Genomic DNA, 16,317 nt, shown 5'->3' with positions numbered 1-16,317 from the left:
CTCTGGCGCTGTGAGGCAGCAGTGCTAACCACTGTGCCACCCATGCTGGTGTACAGCACAGAATGTATAGCACTGCTGTATCAGTGACAGGGACCCGGGTTCGATTCCCGGCTTAGGTCACTGTCTGTGCGGAGTCTGCACATTCTCCCCGTGTCTGCGTGGGTTTCCTCCCACAGTCCGAAAGTTGTGCTGGTTGGGGGCATTGGCCATGCTAAATTCTCCCTCAGTGTTACCCGAACAGGTGCTGGAATGTGGCGACTAGGGGATTTTCACAGTAACTTCACTGCAGTGTTAATGTAAGCCTACTTGTGAAACGAATGAATAAACTTTAAACTTTTAAACTTTAGTCAAACGATGCTCCAACAAAGCACCTTGGGAGTATTTTTACCACGTGAAAGATACTATGCAAACGTAAGTTGTTATCATTCTGCAGAGAATATAACTGGTGTGTCGAGAAGGACAATATATTTGAGATATAATTTCATTTTCTTTGTTTTTAAAGTTATTGGAGGCACAAGCTGAGTATCACAGAAAGTCGCTAAAAGCATTAGACGACTTGATGCCAACACTCAAGAACAACAGCAAGATGGAAGGTGAGTATGTGAACTCGGAGTAGAATATTGTCTCGCTCTCCAATCCGCTTACCAACCCAGCTCAAGCTTGGGCGGAGAAATGGCAGATGGAATTTAATCCAGATAAATGCGAAGTGATGCATCTTGGAGTAACTAATGTAGGGGGGAGTTATACAATAAATGGCAGAGCCATCAAGAGTATAGAAACACAGAGGGACCTAGGTGTGCAAGTCCACAAATCCTTGAAGGTGGCAACACAGGTGGAGAAGGTGGTGAAGAAGGCATATGGTATGCTTGCCTTTATAGGATGGGGTATAGAGTATAAAAGCTGGAGTCTGATGTTGCAGCTGTATAGAACGCTGGTTAGGCCACATTTGGAGTACTGTGTCCAGTTCTGGTCGCCGCACTACCCGAAGGACGTGGAGGCTTTGGAGAGAGTGCAGAGAAAGTTTACCAGGATGTTGCCTGGTATGGAGGGTCATAGCTATGAGGAGAGATTGGGTAAACTGGGCTTGTTCTCCCTGGAAAGACGGAGAATGAGGGGAGATCTAATAGAGGTGTACAAAATTATCAAGGGTATAGATAGGGTGAACAGTGGGAAGCTTTTTCCCAGGTCGGAGGTGACGATCACGAGGGGTCACGGGCTCAAGGTGAGAGGGGCGAGGTATAACTCAGGTATCAGAGGGACGTTTTTTACACAGAGAGTGGTGGGGGCCTGGAATGCGCTGCCAAGTAGGGTGGTGGAGGCAGACACGCTGGCATCGTTTAATACTTACCTGGATAGTCACATGAGCAGCCTGGGAATGGAGGGATACAAACGAATGGTCTAGTTGGACCAATGAGCGGCACAGGTTTGGAGGGCCGAAGGGCCTGTTTCCTGTGCTGTACTGTTCTTTGTTCTTTGTTCTTTGAGAAACCAAAGGGAAAATGCTGGAAAATCTCAGCAGGTCTGGCAGCATCTGTAAAGGAGAGAAAAGAGCTGACGTTTCGAGTCCAGATGATTCTTTGTCAAAGCTAAAAGGCACAGAAAGTGGGAGATATTTACACTGCAGGGGGAGGGAATGAAAGATGAGTCATAGTTTTTTATCAATCTTGAGAAACACAGGCATTTTCCTTTCTCCATCCCCTCCCACAGACACACAGATCCGGGAACGCGGGTTCAAATCCCACCAAGGAATTTAATGAAAAATATCGAATGTAGAGCGAGCCCTTGTGGTGACCGATTGTCGGAAAAACCCATCTGGGTCACTAATGTCCCTTTAGGGAAGGAAATCTGCTGTCCTTACCCGGTCTGGCCTACATGTGACTCCAGAGCCACAGCAATGTGGTTGGGTCTCAACTGCCCTCAGAAATGGCCGAGCGGGACACTCAGTTCAAGGGCAACTAGGGATGGGCAACAAATGCTGGCCTTGCCCAGCGATGGCCATGTTCATGAAAAAATGGACATGAGCACACATGTTCTCTCTCACATGCACCTACACACTCTCACACACCCACATATCTTCACACTCACCGGCACTCTCTGTGATTGCACTAGAGGGGGCACTGAGGAGATTCACCAGGATGTTGCCTGGGATGGAGCATTTGAGCGATAAGGAGATAGGCTTGGATTGTTTTCTCGAGAGCAGAGAAGGCTGAGAGGGGACATGATTGAGGTGTGTACAATTAGGGGTGGCACGGTGGCACAGTGGTTAGCACTGCTGCTTCACAGCGCCAGGGACCTGGGTTCGATTCCTGGCTTGGGTCACTGTGCAGAGTCGGCGCGTTCTTCCCGTGTCTGCGTGGGTTTCCTCCGGGTGCTCCGGTGTCCTCCCACAGTCCGAAAGATGTGCGGATTATGTTGATTGGCCAAGCTAAATTGACCCTAGTTTCGGGGGGATCAGCAGGGTAAATATGTGGGGTTACGGGGATAGGGCCTGGGTGGAATTGTTGTCGGTGCAGGCTCGATGGGCTGAATGGCCTTTTTCTGTACTGTAGGGATTCTATGATTATGAGGGGTTTGGATAGGATGAGTAGGGAGCAGCTGTTCCCCTTGGTTAAGGGGTCAATCACGAGGGGGAAGAGTTTTAGGGTGAGGGGCAGGAGATTCAGAGGGGATTTGAGAAAAACCTTTTCACTCAGAGGGTGGTGGGAATCTGGAATGCGCTGCCTGGGAAGGTAGTGGAGACCGGAAACCTTACAACCTTTAAAAAATAATTGGATGATCTCTTGAAATATGGCATTCAAGGATATTGGACAAGTGCAGGAAAATGGAATTAGCGCGTATTTTGTGGTAGTTATTGTCAGTGCAGACTCGATGGGCCGAAGGGCCTTTTCAGTGCTGTGTGACTATCACCAGAATTCTACCGTCCCGCCCGCCACGGAATCGGAGCAGGCGAGGGGCGGACAACGGAAATGTCCGCTGACCTTGGGTGGGATTTTCCGGTGCTCGCTCGAGCGAGGCCACAAAATCCCACCCTATAACTCTCACACACCCTCACCCTCTCTCACACACACATATACACACACACTCTCTCACACACACCCACACACACTCTCTCACACACACCCACACACACTCTCTCACACACCCTCACCCTCTCTCACACACACAAATACACACACACTCTCTCACACACCCTCACCCTTTCTCACACACACACACCCACACACACTCTCTCACACACCCTCACCCTCTCTCACACACCCTCACCTTCTCTCACACACCCTCACCCTCTCTCACACACACATATACACACACACTCTCTCACACACACCCACACACACTCTCTCACACACACCCACACACACTCTCTCACACACCCTCACCCTCTCTCACACACACAAATACACACACACGCTCTCACACACACCCACACACACTGTCACATACACCCACGCAAATTCCCTCACACACACCTACACACACTCCCTCACACACACCCACACACACTCTCTCACACACCCTCACCCTCTCTCACACACCCTCACCCTCCCTCACACACACACACCCACACACACTCTCTCACACACACCCACACACACTGTCACATACACCCACGCAAATTCCCTCACACACACCTACACACACTCTCTCACACACACCCACACACACTCTCTCACACACCCTCACCCTCTCTCACACACACAAATACACACACACTCTCTCACACACACCCACACACACTCTCTCACACACACCCACACACACTGTCACATACACCCACGCAAATTCCCTCACACACACCTACACACACTCTCTCACACACACCCACACACACTCTCTCACGCACATACCCACACAAATTCCCTCACACACACCCACACACACTCTCTCACGCACACACCCACACAAATTCCCTCACACACACCCACACACACTCTCTCACGCACACACCACACAAATTCCCTCACACACACTCCCCCACACTCACCCACACACATTCCCTCACACACACACCCACACAAATTCTCACACTCACCCACACAAACAGGCTCACTCGCCCACACACGCACTCCTTTACACACATCCAAACACAGTCTCTCACACACAGACACACACTCCCTCACACACACCCACACACACTCCCTCACACACACACTCCCTCACACACACACACACACTCCCTCACACACACCCACACACACTCCCTCACACACACCCACACACACACCCTCACACACTCCCTCACACACTCCCTCACACACACACTCTCTCACACACACCCACACAAATTCCCTCACGCACACCCACACACACTCCCTCACACACACCCACACACACTCCCTCACACCCAATAACCTCACGATTATTATTTAGGGTGGTGTTATTCAGCTGGGACATTCTCAATGACCTGACTGCCTTTCGTTAGTTTATATTGGTTCCTCTCACACTCCCGTGTCACTCACACTCTGCCCATTCTCCGTGTGGAAAGGTGACAGTCCGGAGAATCCTGCCTTTGGACAACCGCTGGAGGAACATCTGAAAAGTTGTGGGCGGGAAATCGCTCTCCCCATTGAAGCGTGCGTCATGATGTTGCTGGAAAAAGGCATGAAGGAGGAGGTAAGGTCCACGTGTGAACTGAGAGAGCAGAACGAGAGAGGGGAGAGTGGGAAAGGGGGCAATAGGCACCACTTCCCTCCTCCAAGGGTGAGAGGCTCTACAACCTCCGCCCGATTTGTCCCTCAGTGCACTGACTGAGAACGGAGATGTTTTGGGATTTGATCCTAGCTCAGATCTGGATTCTGGTTTTACACCTTCAGATCGCTGGGGGAAGAAGTGGCTGGATTCTTGGTCTTAATTTGACTGGTACTGAAGAGTTAGCAAGTCTGGGTCTAAATAAGGGGAGAAACCAGGCCGACTGGAACAGGAAATATCACTCGAGGTTGTAAGAGGTGTTTCACCTCAAGGTGGCTATTATTGGCATAGCTTTACTCTGTATCTAACCCCGTGCTGTACCTGTCCTGGGAGTGTTTGATGGGGACAGTGTAGAGAGAGCTTTACTCTGTATCTAACCCCGTGCTGTACCTGTCCTGGGAGTGTTTGATGGGGACAGTGTAGAGGGAGCTTTAATCTGTATCTAACTCCGTGCTGTACCTTCCTGGGAGTGTTTGATGGGGACAGTGTAGAGGGAGCTTTACTCTGTATCTAATCCCGTGCTGTACCTGTCCTGGGAGTGTTTGATGGGGACAGTGTAGAACCACAGAACCATAGAAAATTACAGCTCAGAAACAGGCCTTTTGGCCCTTCTTGTCTGTGCCGAACCATTTTATGCCTAGTCCCACTGACCTGCACTTGGACCATATCCCTCCACACACCCCTCATCCATGAACCCGTCCAAGTTTTTCTTAAATGTTAAAAGTGACCCCGCATTTACCACTTTATCCGGCAGCTCATTCCACACTCCCACCACACTCTGCGTGAAGAAGCCCCCCCTAATATTCCCTTTAAACTTTTCTCCTTTCACCCTTAACCCATGCCCTCTGGTTTTTTTCTCCCCTAGCCTCAGCGGAAAAAGCCTGCTTGCATTCACTCTATCTATACCCATCAAAATCTTATACACCTCTATCAAATCTCCCCTCAATCTTCTACGCTCCAGGGAATAAAGTCCCAACCTATTCAATCTCTCTCTGTAACTCAGCTTCTCAAGTCCCGGCAACATCCTTGTGAACCTTCTCTGCACTCTTTCAATCTTATTTACATCCTTCCTGTAACTAGGTGACCAAAACTGTACACAATACTCCAAATTCGGCCTCACCAATGCCTTATATAACCTTACCATAACACTCCAACTTTTATACTCGATACTCCGATTTATAAAGGCCAATGTACCAAAGGCACTCTTTACGACCCTATCCACCTGTGACGTCACTTTTAGGGAACTCTGTACCTGTATTCCCAGATCCCTCTGTTCAACTGCACTCTTCAGAGTCCTACCATTTACCCTGTACGTTCTTCTTTGGTTTGTCCTTCCAAAGTGCAATATCTCACACTTGTCTGCCTTAAATTCCATTTGCCATTTTTCAGCCCATTTTTCTAGTTGGTCCAAATCCCTCTGCAAGCTTTGAAAACCTTCCTCACTGTCCACTACACCTCCAATCTTTGTATCATCAGCAAACTTGCTGATCCAATTTACCACATTATCATCCAGATCATTGATATAGATGACAAACAACAATGGACCCAACACCGATCCCTGCGGCACACCACTAGTCACAGGCCTCCACTCAGAGAAGCAATCCTCCACAACCACTCTCTGGCTTCTTCCATTGAGCCAGTGTCTAATCCAATTTACGACCTCCCCATGTATACCCAGCGACTGAACCTTCCTAACTAACCTCCCATGAGGGACCTTGTCAAAGGCCTTGCTGAAATCCAGGTAGACAACATCCACCGCCTTCCCTTCATCCACTTTCCTGGTAACCTCCTCGAAAAACTCTAATAGATTGGTCAAACATGACCTACCACGCACAAAGCCATGTTGACTCTCCCTAATAAGTCCCTGTCTATCCAAATATTTGTAGATCCTATCCCTTATCACACCTTCCAATAACTTGCCCACCACCGACGTCAAACTTACAGGCCGATAATTTCCCGGATTTCTTTTGGAACCTTTTTTAAACAACGGAACAACATGAGCCACCCTCCAATCATCCGGCACCTCCCCCGTGAATACTGACATTTTAAATATGTCTGCCAGGGCCCCTGCAAGTTCAACACTAGCTTCCCTCAAGGTCCGTGGGAATACCCTGTCCGGTCCTGGGGATTTATCCACTCTGATTTGCCTCAAGACAACAAGCACCTCCTCCCCTTTAATCTGTAAAGGTTCCATGGCCTCCCTACCAGTTTGCCCTATTTCCGTAGACTCCATGCCCGTTTCCTCAGTAAATACCGATGCAAAAAAACCATTTAGTATCTCCCCCATCTCTTTTGGTTCCATACACAGTCTACCACTCTGGTCTTCAAGAGGACCAATTTTATCCCTCACTATCCTTTTGCTCCTAACATACCTATAGAAGTTCTTTGGATTTTCCTTTACTCTGTCTGCCAAAGCAACCTCATGTCTTCTTTTAGCCCTCCTGATTTCCCTCTTAAGTAGCTTCTTGCACTTTTTATACTCCTCGAGCATCTGATGTGTTCCTTGCTGCCTGTACATTTCATACAACTCTCTCTTCCTCTTAATCAGTGTTACAATCTCCCTCGAGAACCAAGGTTCCTTATTCCTATTTACTTTGCCTTTAATCCTGACAGGAACATACAAACTCTGCACTCTCAAAATTTCTCCTTTGAAGGCCTCCCACTTTCCATTTACATCCTTACCAGAGAACAGCCTGTGCCAATCCACACTTCCCAGATCCCTTCTCATTTCATCAAATTTGGCCTTTTTCCAGTTCAGAACTTCAACCCGAGGACCAGATCTATCCTTATCCACGATCAGGTTGAAACTAATGGCATTATGATCACTGGATCCAAAGTGTTCCCTCACACTCACATCCATCACCTGCCCTAACTCATTTCCCAATAGGAGATCCAATATCGCATCCTCTCTAGTTGGCACCTCTATATACTGATGTAGAAAATTCTCCTGAACACATTTTACAAACTCTACCCCGTCTAAACCTTTAACAGTATGCGAGTCCCAATCTATATGTGGAAAATTAAAATCCCCTACTATCACAACTTTGTGTTTCTTGCAGTTGTCAGCTATCTCTCCGCTGATTTGCTCCTCCAGTTCTCGCTGACTATTGGGTGGTCTATAATACAAGCCCATTAATGTGGTCATACCTTTCCTGTTTCTCAGCTCCACCCATAGGGCCTCTGAAGATAAGCTCCCTAACCTACCCTGCCTGAGTACCGCTGTAACATTTTCCCTGACCAACAATGCCACCCCCCCACCTTTTATCCCTCTGCCTCTATCCCGCCTGAAACATTGGAACCCTGGAACATTGAGCTGCCAGTCCTGCCCCTCCTGTAGCCAAGTTTCACTAATGGCTATAATGTCATATTTCCATGTGTCTATCCACGCCTTCAGCTCATCTGCCTTCCCTACAATACTCCTGGCATTGAAATAGACACACCTCAAAAAATTATTTCCCACCACACTCTACCCTTCCATTTGTGATTTTGCTTGAACTAACCTGTCTTTTTACCCCTGCTCCACTATCTGCTCTGGCACTCTGGTTCCCACCCCCCTGCAAATCTAGTTTAAACGCTCCCCAATAACACTAGCAAATCTCCCTGCAAGTATATTGGTCCCCTTGTAGTTTAGGTGTAACCCGTCTCTCTTGTACAGGTCCCACCTGCCCCAGAAGAGGTCCCAATGATCCAAGAATTGGAAACCCTGCCCCCTGCACCAGTTCCTCAGCCACGTGTTTATCCGCCCAAGCATCCTACTCCTGCCCTCACTGGCATGTGGCTCAGGTAGCAATCCTGAGATTACTACCCTCGGGGTCCTGCTTTTTAACTTCCTTCCAAGCTCTTTGTACTCACTCTTTAGGACCTCCTCACTCTTCCTTCCCACGTCATTGGTACCGACATGTACCACGACATCTGGCTGATCACCTTCCCTCTTTAGAACGCTGTGCACGCGATCAGAGACATCGCTGACCTTGGCACCTGGGAGGCAACAAACCATGCGGGAGTCTCTGTCCCGACAACAGAACCTCCGGTCCGTACCTCTGACCATCGAGTCCCCTATCAGTACTGCTCTCCTCTTCTTCATCCCATCCTTTTGCGCTGTAGAACCAGACTCAGTATCAGAGTTCCGGCTGTCGCAGCTTGTCCCAGGTAAAGCATCTCCCACAACAGTATCCAATTCAGTATACCTGTTGTGGAGGGGTATGGCCACAGGGGAACCCTGCTCTGTCTGTCCTTTCACACTGCCATTTCCTCTCCTTACAGTAACCCAATTTCCTGTGCTCTGCTGCTTAGGTGTAACTATCTCCCTAAAGCTACTGTCTATATACGTCTCATTCTCCCGAATTAGATGGAGGTCATCAAGCTCCTTCTCCAGTTCCCTAACACGCTTTGCTAGCAGCTGCAGCTGAATGCATCTTTTGCAGGTGCTGTCGTCAGGGATACCGGAGGTCTCCCTGATCTCCCACATCCTGCAAGAGGAGCATTCCAACATCTTGCCTGGCATATTTTTTTTTGCTCTGGGGAAATACAGGAATAAACTTTCTGAAAAAGAAAAAATAACCTACTCTCGCCTCTGCCTGTTCTCGCCGAAGCCTGTTTTGAGCCAAAGCCCTTCAGCTCTCACTCTGTCCCCTGCTCACTCTGCTGCCCGCTAACGACGCAAAGGGAGCTTTACTCTGTATCTAACCCCGGGCTGTACCTGTCCTGGGAGTGTTTGATGGGGACAGTGTGGAGGGAGCTTTACTCTGTATCTAACCCCGGGCTGTACCTGTCCTGGGAGTGTTTGATGGGGGACAGTGTAGAGGGAGCTTTACTCTGTATCTAACCCCGTGCTGTGCCTGTCCTGGGAGTGTTTGATGGGGACAGTGTGGAGGGAGCTTTACTCTGTATCTAACCCCGGGCTGTACCTGTCCTGGGAGTGTTTGATGGGGGACAGTGTAGAGGGAGCTTTACTCTGTGTCTAACCCCGTGGTGTACCTGTCGTGGGAGTGTTTGATGGGGGACAGTGTAGAGGGAGCTTTACTCTGTATCTAACCCCGTGCTGTACCTGTCCTGGGAGTGTTTGATTGGGGACAGTGTAGAGGGAGCTTTACTCTGTATCTAACCCCGGGCTGTACCTGTCCTGGGAGTGTTTGATGGGGACAGTGTGGAGGGAGCTTTACTCTGTATCTAACCCCGGGCTGTACCTGTCCTGGGAGTGTTTGATGGGGACAGTGTAGAGGGAGCTTTACTCTGTATCTAACCCCGTGCTGTGCCTGTCCTGGGAGTGTTTGATGGGGACAGTGTGGAGGGAGCTTTACTCTGTATCTAACCCCGGGCTGTACCTGTCCTGGGAGTGTTTGATGGGGGACAGTTTAGAGGGAGCTTTACTCTGTGTCTAACCCCGTGGTGTACCTGTCCTGGGAGTGTTTGATTGGGACAGTGAAGAAGAAGCTTTACTCTGTACCTAACCCCGTGCTGTATGTTTCCTGGGAGTGTTTGATGGGGACAAGTGTCAAGGGAGCTTTACACTGTATCTAACCCCGTGCTGTACCTGTCCTGGGAGTGTTTGATGGGGGACAGTGTAGAGGGAGCTTTACTCTGTATCTAACCCCGTGCTGTACCTGTCCTGGGAGTGTTTGATGGGGGACAGTGTAGAGGGAGCTTTACTCTGTATCTAACCCCATGCTGTACCTGTCCTGGGAGTGTTTGATGGGGGACAGTGTAGAGGGAGCTTTACTCTGTATCTAACCCCATGCTGTACCAGTCCTAGGACAGTGGAGAGGTAGCTTTGAGTGGAGTGGTGATATCCTTGACCATATCAAGCTATTTCACCAGGTAGGAGATTATGAATGCACGAACGACTCGACATTCTAAAATATTCAATATCCAAAGACCCAGATCCTAAACTGTGAAGCAGGGAATGGGAATGGTTCCCTTGCATTGCTTGCAATGCAGGAGAATGGAATATCACCGTCTGCTAAAGTGCAGGATTGCTTCCGGTTCGTGTCCTCGATCCAAACATCTTCAGCTACTTCACCAGTGATGTTCCCGGCATTGTGAAGTGAGAAGTGGGATGTTTCCCGATGATCGCAGGAATTTCAATACCATTTGCAACTCCACAGATACTGAACCCATCTGTAAAAGTCACCATCGTCCCAGACGACCATCGGCTGCTGTTGCCTTTGAGGGGGAGGGCCGGCTGGTGGTGATTTAACCTGAGGGTGACCACACCTCAGGCAAGGTTGAGAAGGTGGGGCCTTCATGAATAACCTCGGCCGGTGCGGGAATTGAACCCGCGCTGTTGGCATCTCTCCACATCACAAACCAGCTGTCCAGCCCGCTGAGCTAACCAACCCCCCAATCTGTGCTTCCATGCAGCGGGACATTCCCAACATTCAGGTTTTGGCCAATAAGCAGAAACTAACATTCACAAGACGCAAGTGCCAGTCAAAGACCAGTTCCAACAAAGGAGAGATTTATCAGTTCCCCGGAATGTTTGACAGTAATACCATCACAAAACCCCAACTAGTGGCATCTTGGCATCACCATTGACCACAAACTGAACCGGACCAGCCATTTAAACACCGTGGCTACAAGGGCAGGTCAGAGGCTAACATAGAAACATAGAGGATAGGAGAAGGAGGAGGCCATTCAGCCCTTCGAGCCTGCTCCGCCATTCATCACGATCATGGCTGATCGTCCAACTCAATAGCCTAATCCTGCTTTCTCCCCATAACCTTTGATCCCATTCGCCCCAAGTGCTACATCCAACCACCTCTTGAATACATTCAATGTTTTGGCGTCAACTACTTCCTGTGGTAATGAATTCCACAGCCTCACCATTCTTTGGGTGAAGAAATGTCTCCTCATCTCCGTCCTAAATGGTCTACCCCGAATCCTCAGACTGTGACCCCTGGTTCTGGACTCCCCCCACCATCGGGAACATCCTCCCTGCATCTACCCTGTCTAGTCCTGTTAGAGTTTTATAAGTGTCTATGAGATCCCCCCCTCAATCGTCTGAACTCCAGCAAAAGCGATCCTAACCTGGTCAATCTCTCCTCACACATCTATACAGGCTAGGAATCCTGCAGTGAGTAACTCACCTCCTGACTCCCCAAAGACTGTCCACCATCCACAAGGCACAAGTCAGGAGTGTGATGGAATACTCTCCACTTGCCTGGATGGGTGCAGCTCCAACAACACTCAAGAAGCTCAACACCATCCAGGACAAAGCAGCCCCGCTTGATTGGCACCACATCCAACATCCACTCCCTCCATCACCAGCAAACAATGGCAGCTGTGTGTACCACTGTTAGCACTGCTGCCTCACAGCGCCAGGGAGCCGGGTTTGACACCTGGCTTGGGTCGCTGTCCGCGCGGAATCTGCACGTTCTCCCCGTGTCTGCGTGGGTTTCCTCCGGGTACTCCAGTTTCTTCCCACAGTCTGAAAGACGTGTAGGTTAAGTGAATGCTAAATTCTGCCTCATTGTTCCCGAACAGATCCTGGAGTGTGGCGACTCGGGGATTTTCACAGTAACTTCATTGCAGTATTAATGTAAGCTTACTTGTGACTAATAATGAAGCCTTAACTTTACATCCACAAGATTCACTGCAGCAATTCACCAAAGATCCTTAGACAGCACCTTCCAAACTCACAACCGTTACCGTCCAGAAGGACAAGGGCAGCAGGTACACGGGGGCCACCACTGCCTGGAGGTTCCCTTCCCAGCCGCTCACCATCCTGACTTGGAAATATATCGGCCGTTCCTTCACTGTCGCTGGGTCAAAATCCTGAAACTCCCTCCCTAACAGCGCGGGGAGTGTGCCTACCTCACATTGGGCTACAGATGTTTAAAACACCAGCACTTCCTCAATCAGGGATGTCCAACAAATGTTGGCCTTGCCAGTGACACCCACAGCGCATGAATGTTTCAGGAAAAAAAATTGTTGTGGCTCATTTATGGGAATGTGAAACAACTGGAGGTTTAAACCCCAGTGCCCCTCGGGGAAGGACATGTTTGTACGTTGCTGCTTCCTGGAAGCAATGCAGTTGAGAACTGGATATCCCATCCATTCCTCAGGATCTGTTAAACTAATGGATTTGCCGCCTCTCTCAGGGACTGTTCAGGTTAGCGGCTGCTGCTTCAGTGCTGAAACGGTTAAAGTCCGCTCTGGACAGAGGATCCTTTGACGCCCAGGAATTCAACTCTGACTCGCACGCCGTGGCAGGTAAGATTTTCAGATACACATGATGCAACTCACTCCTTGAATGTCCAGAGAATAAGTAACTAGTTAATGTCCATATGCTGTATCTAACCCCGTGCTGTACCTGTCCTGGGAGTGTTTGAAGGGGGACAGTGTAGAGGGAGCTTTACTCTGTATCTAACCTCGTGCTGTACCTGTCCTGGGGGTGTTTGATGGGGACAGTGTAGAGGGAGCTTTACTCTGTATCTAACCTTGTGCTGTACCTGTCCTGGGAGTGTTTGATGGGGACAGTGTAGAGGGAGCTTTACTCTGTATCTAACCCCGTGCTGTACCTGTCCTGGGAGTGTTTGATGGGGACAGTGTAGAGGGAGCTTTACTCTGTATCTAACCCCCTGCTGTACCTTCCTGGGAGTGTTTGATGGGGGACAGTGTAGAGAGAGCTTTACTCTGTATCTAACCCCGTGCTGTACCTGTCCTGGGAGTGTTTGATGGGGACAGTGTAGAGGGAGCTTTACTCTGTATCTAACCCCGTGCTGTACCTGTCCTGGGAGTGTTTGATGGGGGACAGTGCAGAGGGAGCTTTACTCTGTATCTAACCCCGTGCTGTACCTGTCCTGGGAGTGTTTGTTGGGGACAGTGTAGAGGGAGCTTTACTCTGAATCTAACCCCGTGCTGTACCTGTCCTGGGAGTGTTTGATGGGGGACAGTGTAGAGGGAGCTTTACTCTGTATCTAACCCCGTGCTGTACCTGTCCTGGGAGTGTTTGTTGGGGACAGTGTAGAGGGAGCTTTACTCTGAATCTAACCCCGTGCTGTACCTGTCCTGGGAGTGTTTGTTGGGGGACAGTGTAGAGGGAGCATTACTCTGTATCTAACCCCGTGCTGTACCTGTCCTGGGAGTGTTTGATGGGGACAGTGTAGAGGGAGCATTACTCTGTATCTAACCCCGTGCTGTACCTGTCCTGGGAGTGTTTGTTGGGGGACAGTGTAGAGGGAGCTTTACTCTGTATCTAACCCCGTGCTGTACCTGTCCTGGGAGTGTTTGTTGGGGACAGTGTAGAGGGAGCTTTACTCTGAATCTAACCCCGTGCTGTACCTGTCCTGGGAGTGTTTGATGGGGGACAGTGTATGAGGCAAATGAGGAAGGGAGCGAAGGTTTTGAGTCAACATTTATGGGTGGCACAGTGGTTAGCACTGCTGCCTCTCAGCACCAGCGACCCGGGTTCGATTCCCGGCTTGGGTCACTGTCTGTGTGGAGTCTGCACGTTCTCCCCCCATGTCTGCGTGGGTTTCCTCCGGGTGCTCCAGTTTCCTCCCACAGTCCGAAAGACGTGCTGGTTAGGGTGCATTGGCCGTGCTAAATTCTCCCTCAGTGTACCCGATCTGGAGGTCTGTGGAGGTCTGTAGAGGTCTGTGACCAGTGGTGTTCCGCAGGGCTCTGTACTGGGACCTCTGCTATTTGTGATATATATAAATGATTTGGAAGAAGGTGTAACTGGTGTAATCAGCAAGTTTGCGGATGACACGAAGATGGCTGGACTTGCGGATAGCGAAGAGCATTGTCGGGCAATACAGCAGGATATAGATAGGCTGGAAAATTGGGCGGAGAGGTGGCAGATGGAGTTTAATCCGGATAAATGCGAAGTGATGCATTTTGGAAGAAATAATGTAGGGAGGAGTTATACAATAAATGGCAGAGTCATCAGGAGTATAGAAACACAGAGGGACCTAGGTGTGCAAGTCCACAAATCCTTGAAGGTGGCAACACAGGTGGAGAAGGTGGTGAAGAAGGCATATGGTATGCTTGCCTTTATAGGACGGGGTATAGAGTATAAAAGCTGGAGTCTGATGATGCAGCTGTATAGAACGCTGGTTAGGCCACATTTGGAGTACTGCGTCCAGTTCTGGTCGCCGCACTACCAGAAGGACGTGGAGGCGTTAGAGAGAGTGCAGAGAAGGTTTACCAGGATGTTGCCTGGTATGGAGGGTCTTAGCTATGAGGAGAGATTGGGTAAACTGGGGTTGTTCTCCCTGGAAAGACGGAGAATGAGGGGAGATCTAATAGAGGTGTACAAGATTATGAAGGGGATAGATAGGGTGAACGGTGGGAAGCTTTTTCCCAGATCAGAAGTGACGATCACGAGGGGTCACGGGCTCAAGGTGAGAGGGGCGAAGTATAACTCAGATATTAGAGGGATGTTTTTTACACAGAGAGTGGTGGGGGCCTGGAATGCGCTGCCAAGTAGGGTGGTGGAGGCGGACATGCTGACATCGTTTAAGACTTACCTGGATAGTCACATGAGCAGCCTGGGAATGGAGGGATACAAACGATTGGTCTAGTTGGACCAAGGAGTGGCACAGGCTTGGAGGGCCGAAGGGCCTGTTTCCTGTGCTGTACTGTTCTTTGTTCTTTGTTCTTTGATCAGGGGCCAGAGTGTGGCAACTAGTGGATTTTCAAAGTAACTTCATTGCAGTGTTAATGTAAGCCTACTTGTGACACTGATAAATAAACTTAAAAACCTGTTCAGTGACATCTCTTTAACACATTTAGAGAGGTTGGGGTATCAACATGTGGATGCTGCTTTGAAGCGGCAACGGGAGTTTGTTAATTATACTGAGAGAGAATTAATGCCAGTCTCAAAAACTAAGAATTTATTCTTCAAATTAAGACACCGGGTAGGATTTTCCATTCCCTCTGCGGCGTGTTTTCCAGCAGCAGGGATGGCCCACTCTTGGCCAGCGGTGGTATTTTCCAGTCGCGCAGCTGTCAATGGGTATTCCTATTCGCACCCTCTGTCGCCGGGGAACCCGTGGTGGGGTTGGGGTGTGAGGGGGTGGGGGAATCGGGGAGGGGGGGTACGGGGGGAGGTTGTGAGCAGGGGGGGGTGGGGGTGGGGGGGGGGGGGGGGGATGGGCCGTTAACGGGACCAGAAGGTCTGGCTGGTGAGAACAGCCAGAAGATTTCTGGCTGCTAAAACCGGAGATCTTGCTCCAGCTTTCCCGACACGGATTATTTCCAGGATGACTCGGTGCTTGTTAAAGATGATGTGCTCAACTGCCCAAATAATCTTCCCCTTCCTCTCTCCCTCTCTGTGATAGGGGCACTAAAGTCCTACCTCCGCGAATTACCTCAACCCCTCATGACCTTTGAACTTTATGAAGAGTGGTTCCACGCTGCCAGGTATGTGATGGCGCTTTTTTTTGTCTTCATCGAATCCCCTATGGTGCAGAAGGAGGCCATTCGGCCCTTCAAGCCCGCACCAACAACAACCCTACCCAGGCCCTATCCCCGTAACGCCATATATTTAGCCTGCGAATCCCCCTGACACTAAGGGGCAATTTAGCATGGCCAATCCACCTAACCTACACATCTTCCAGACTGCGGGAGGAAACCGGAGCACCCGGAGGAAACCCACGCAGACACAGGGAGAACATGCGAACT

General features: G+C 49.8%; 1 protein-coding gene across 3 annotated transcripts in view; it reads left to right on the top strand.

The window, feature by feature from the left end:
• LOC144509048 (SH3 domain-binding protein 1-like) overlaps positions 1-16,317 on the top strand; it is a 106,930-nt gene that overhangs the window by 57,655 nt on the left and 32,958 nt on the right. For all 3 annotated transcript variants that reach the window (XM_078237333.1, XM_078237331.1, XM_078237332.1), the window contains 4 exons: positions 503-593; positions 4,487-4,614; positions 12,789-12,900; positions 15,975-16,056. In XM_078237333.1, the coding sequence (XP_078093459.1) occupies positions 503-593; positions 4,487-4,614; positions 12,789-12,900; positions 15,975-16,056 (413 nt within the window). The remainder of the gene's footprint in view (positions 1-502; positions 594-4,486; positions 4,615-12,788; positions 12,901-15,974; positions 16,057-16,317) is intronic.

This window comes from Mustelus asterias, chromosome 21 (genome assembly GCF_964213995.1).
Source record: "Mustelus asterias chromosome 21, sMusAst1.hap1.1, whole genome shotgun sequence".
Taxonomy (NCBI): domain Eukaryota; kingdom Metazoa; phylum Chordata; class Chondrichthyes; order Carcharhiniformes; family Triakidae; genus Mustelus; species Mustelus asterias.
This window is presented reverse-complemented; position numbering and strand designations above follow the sequence as displayed.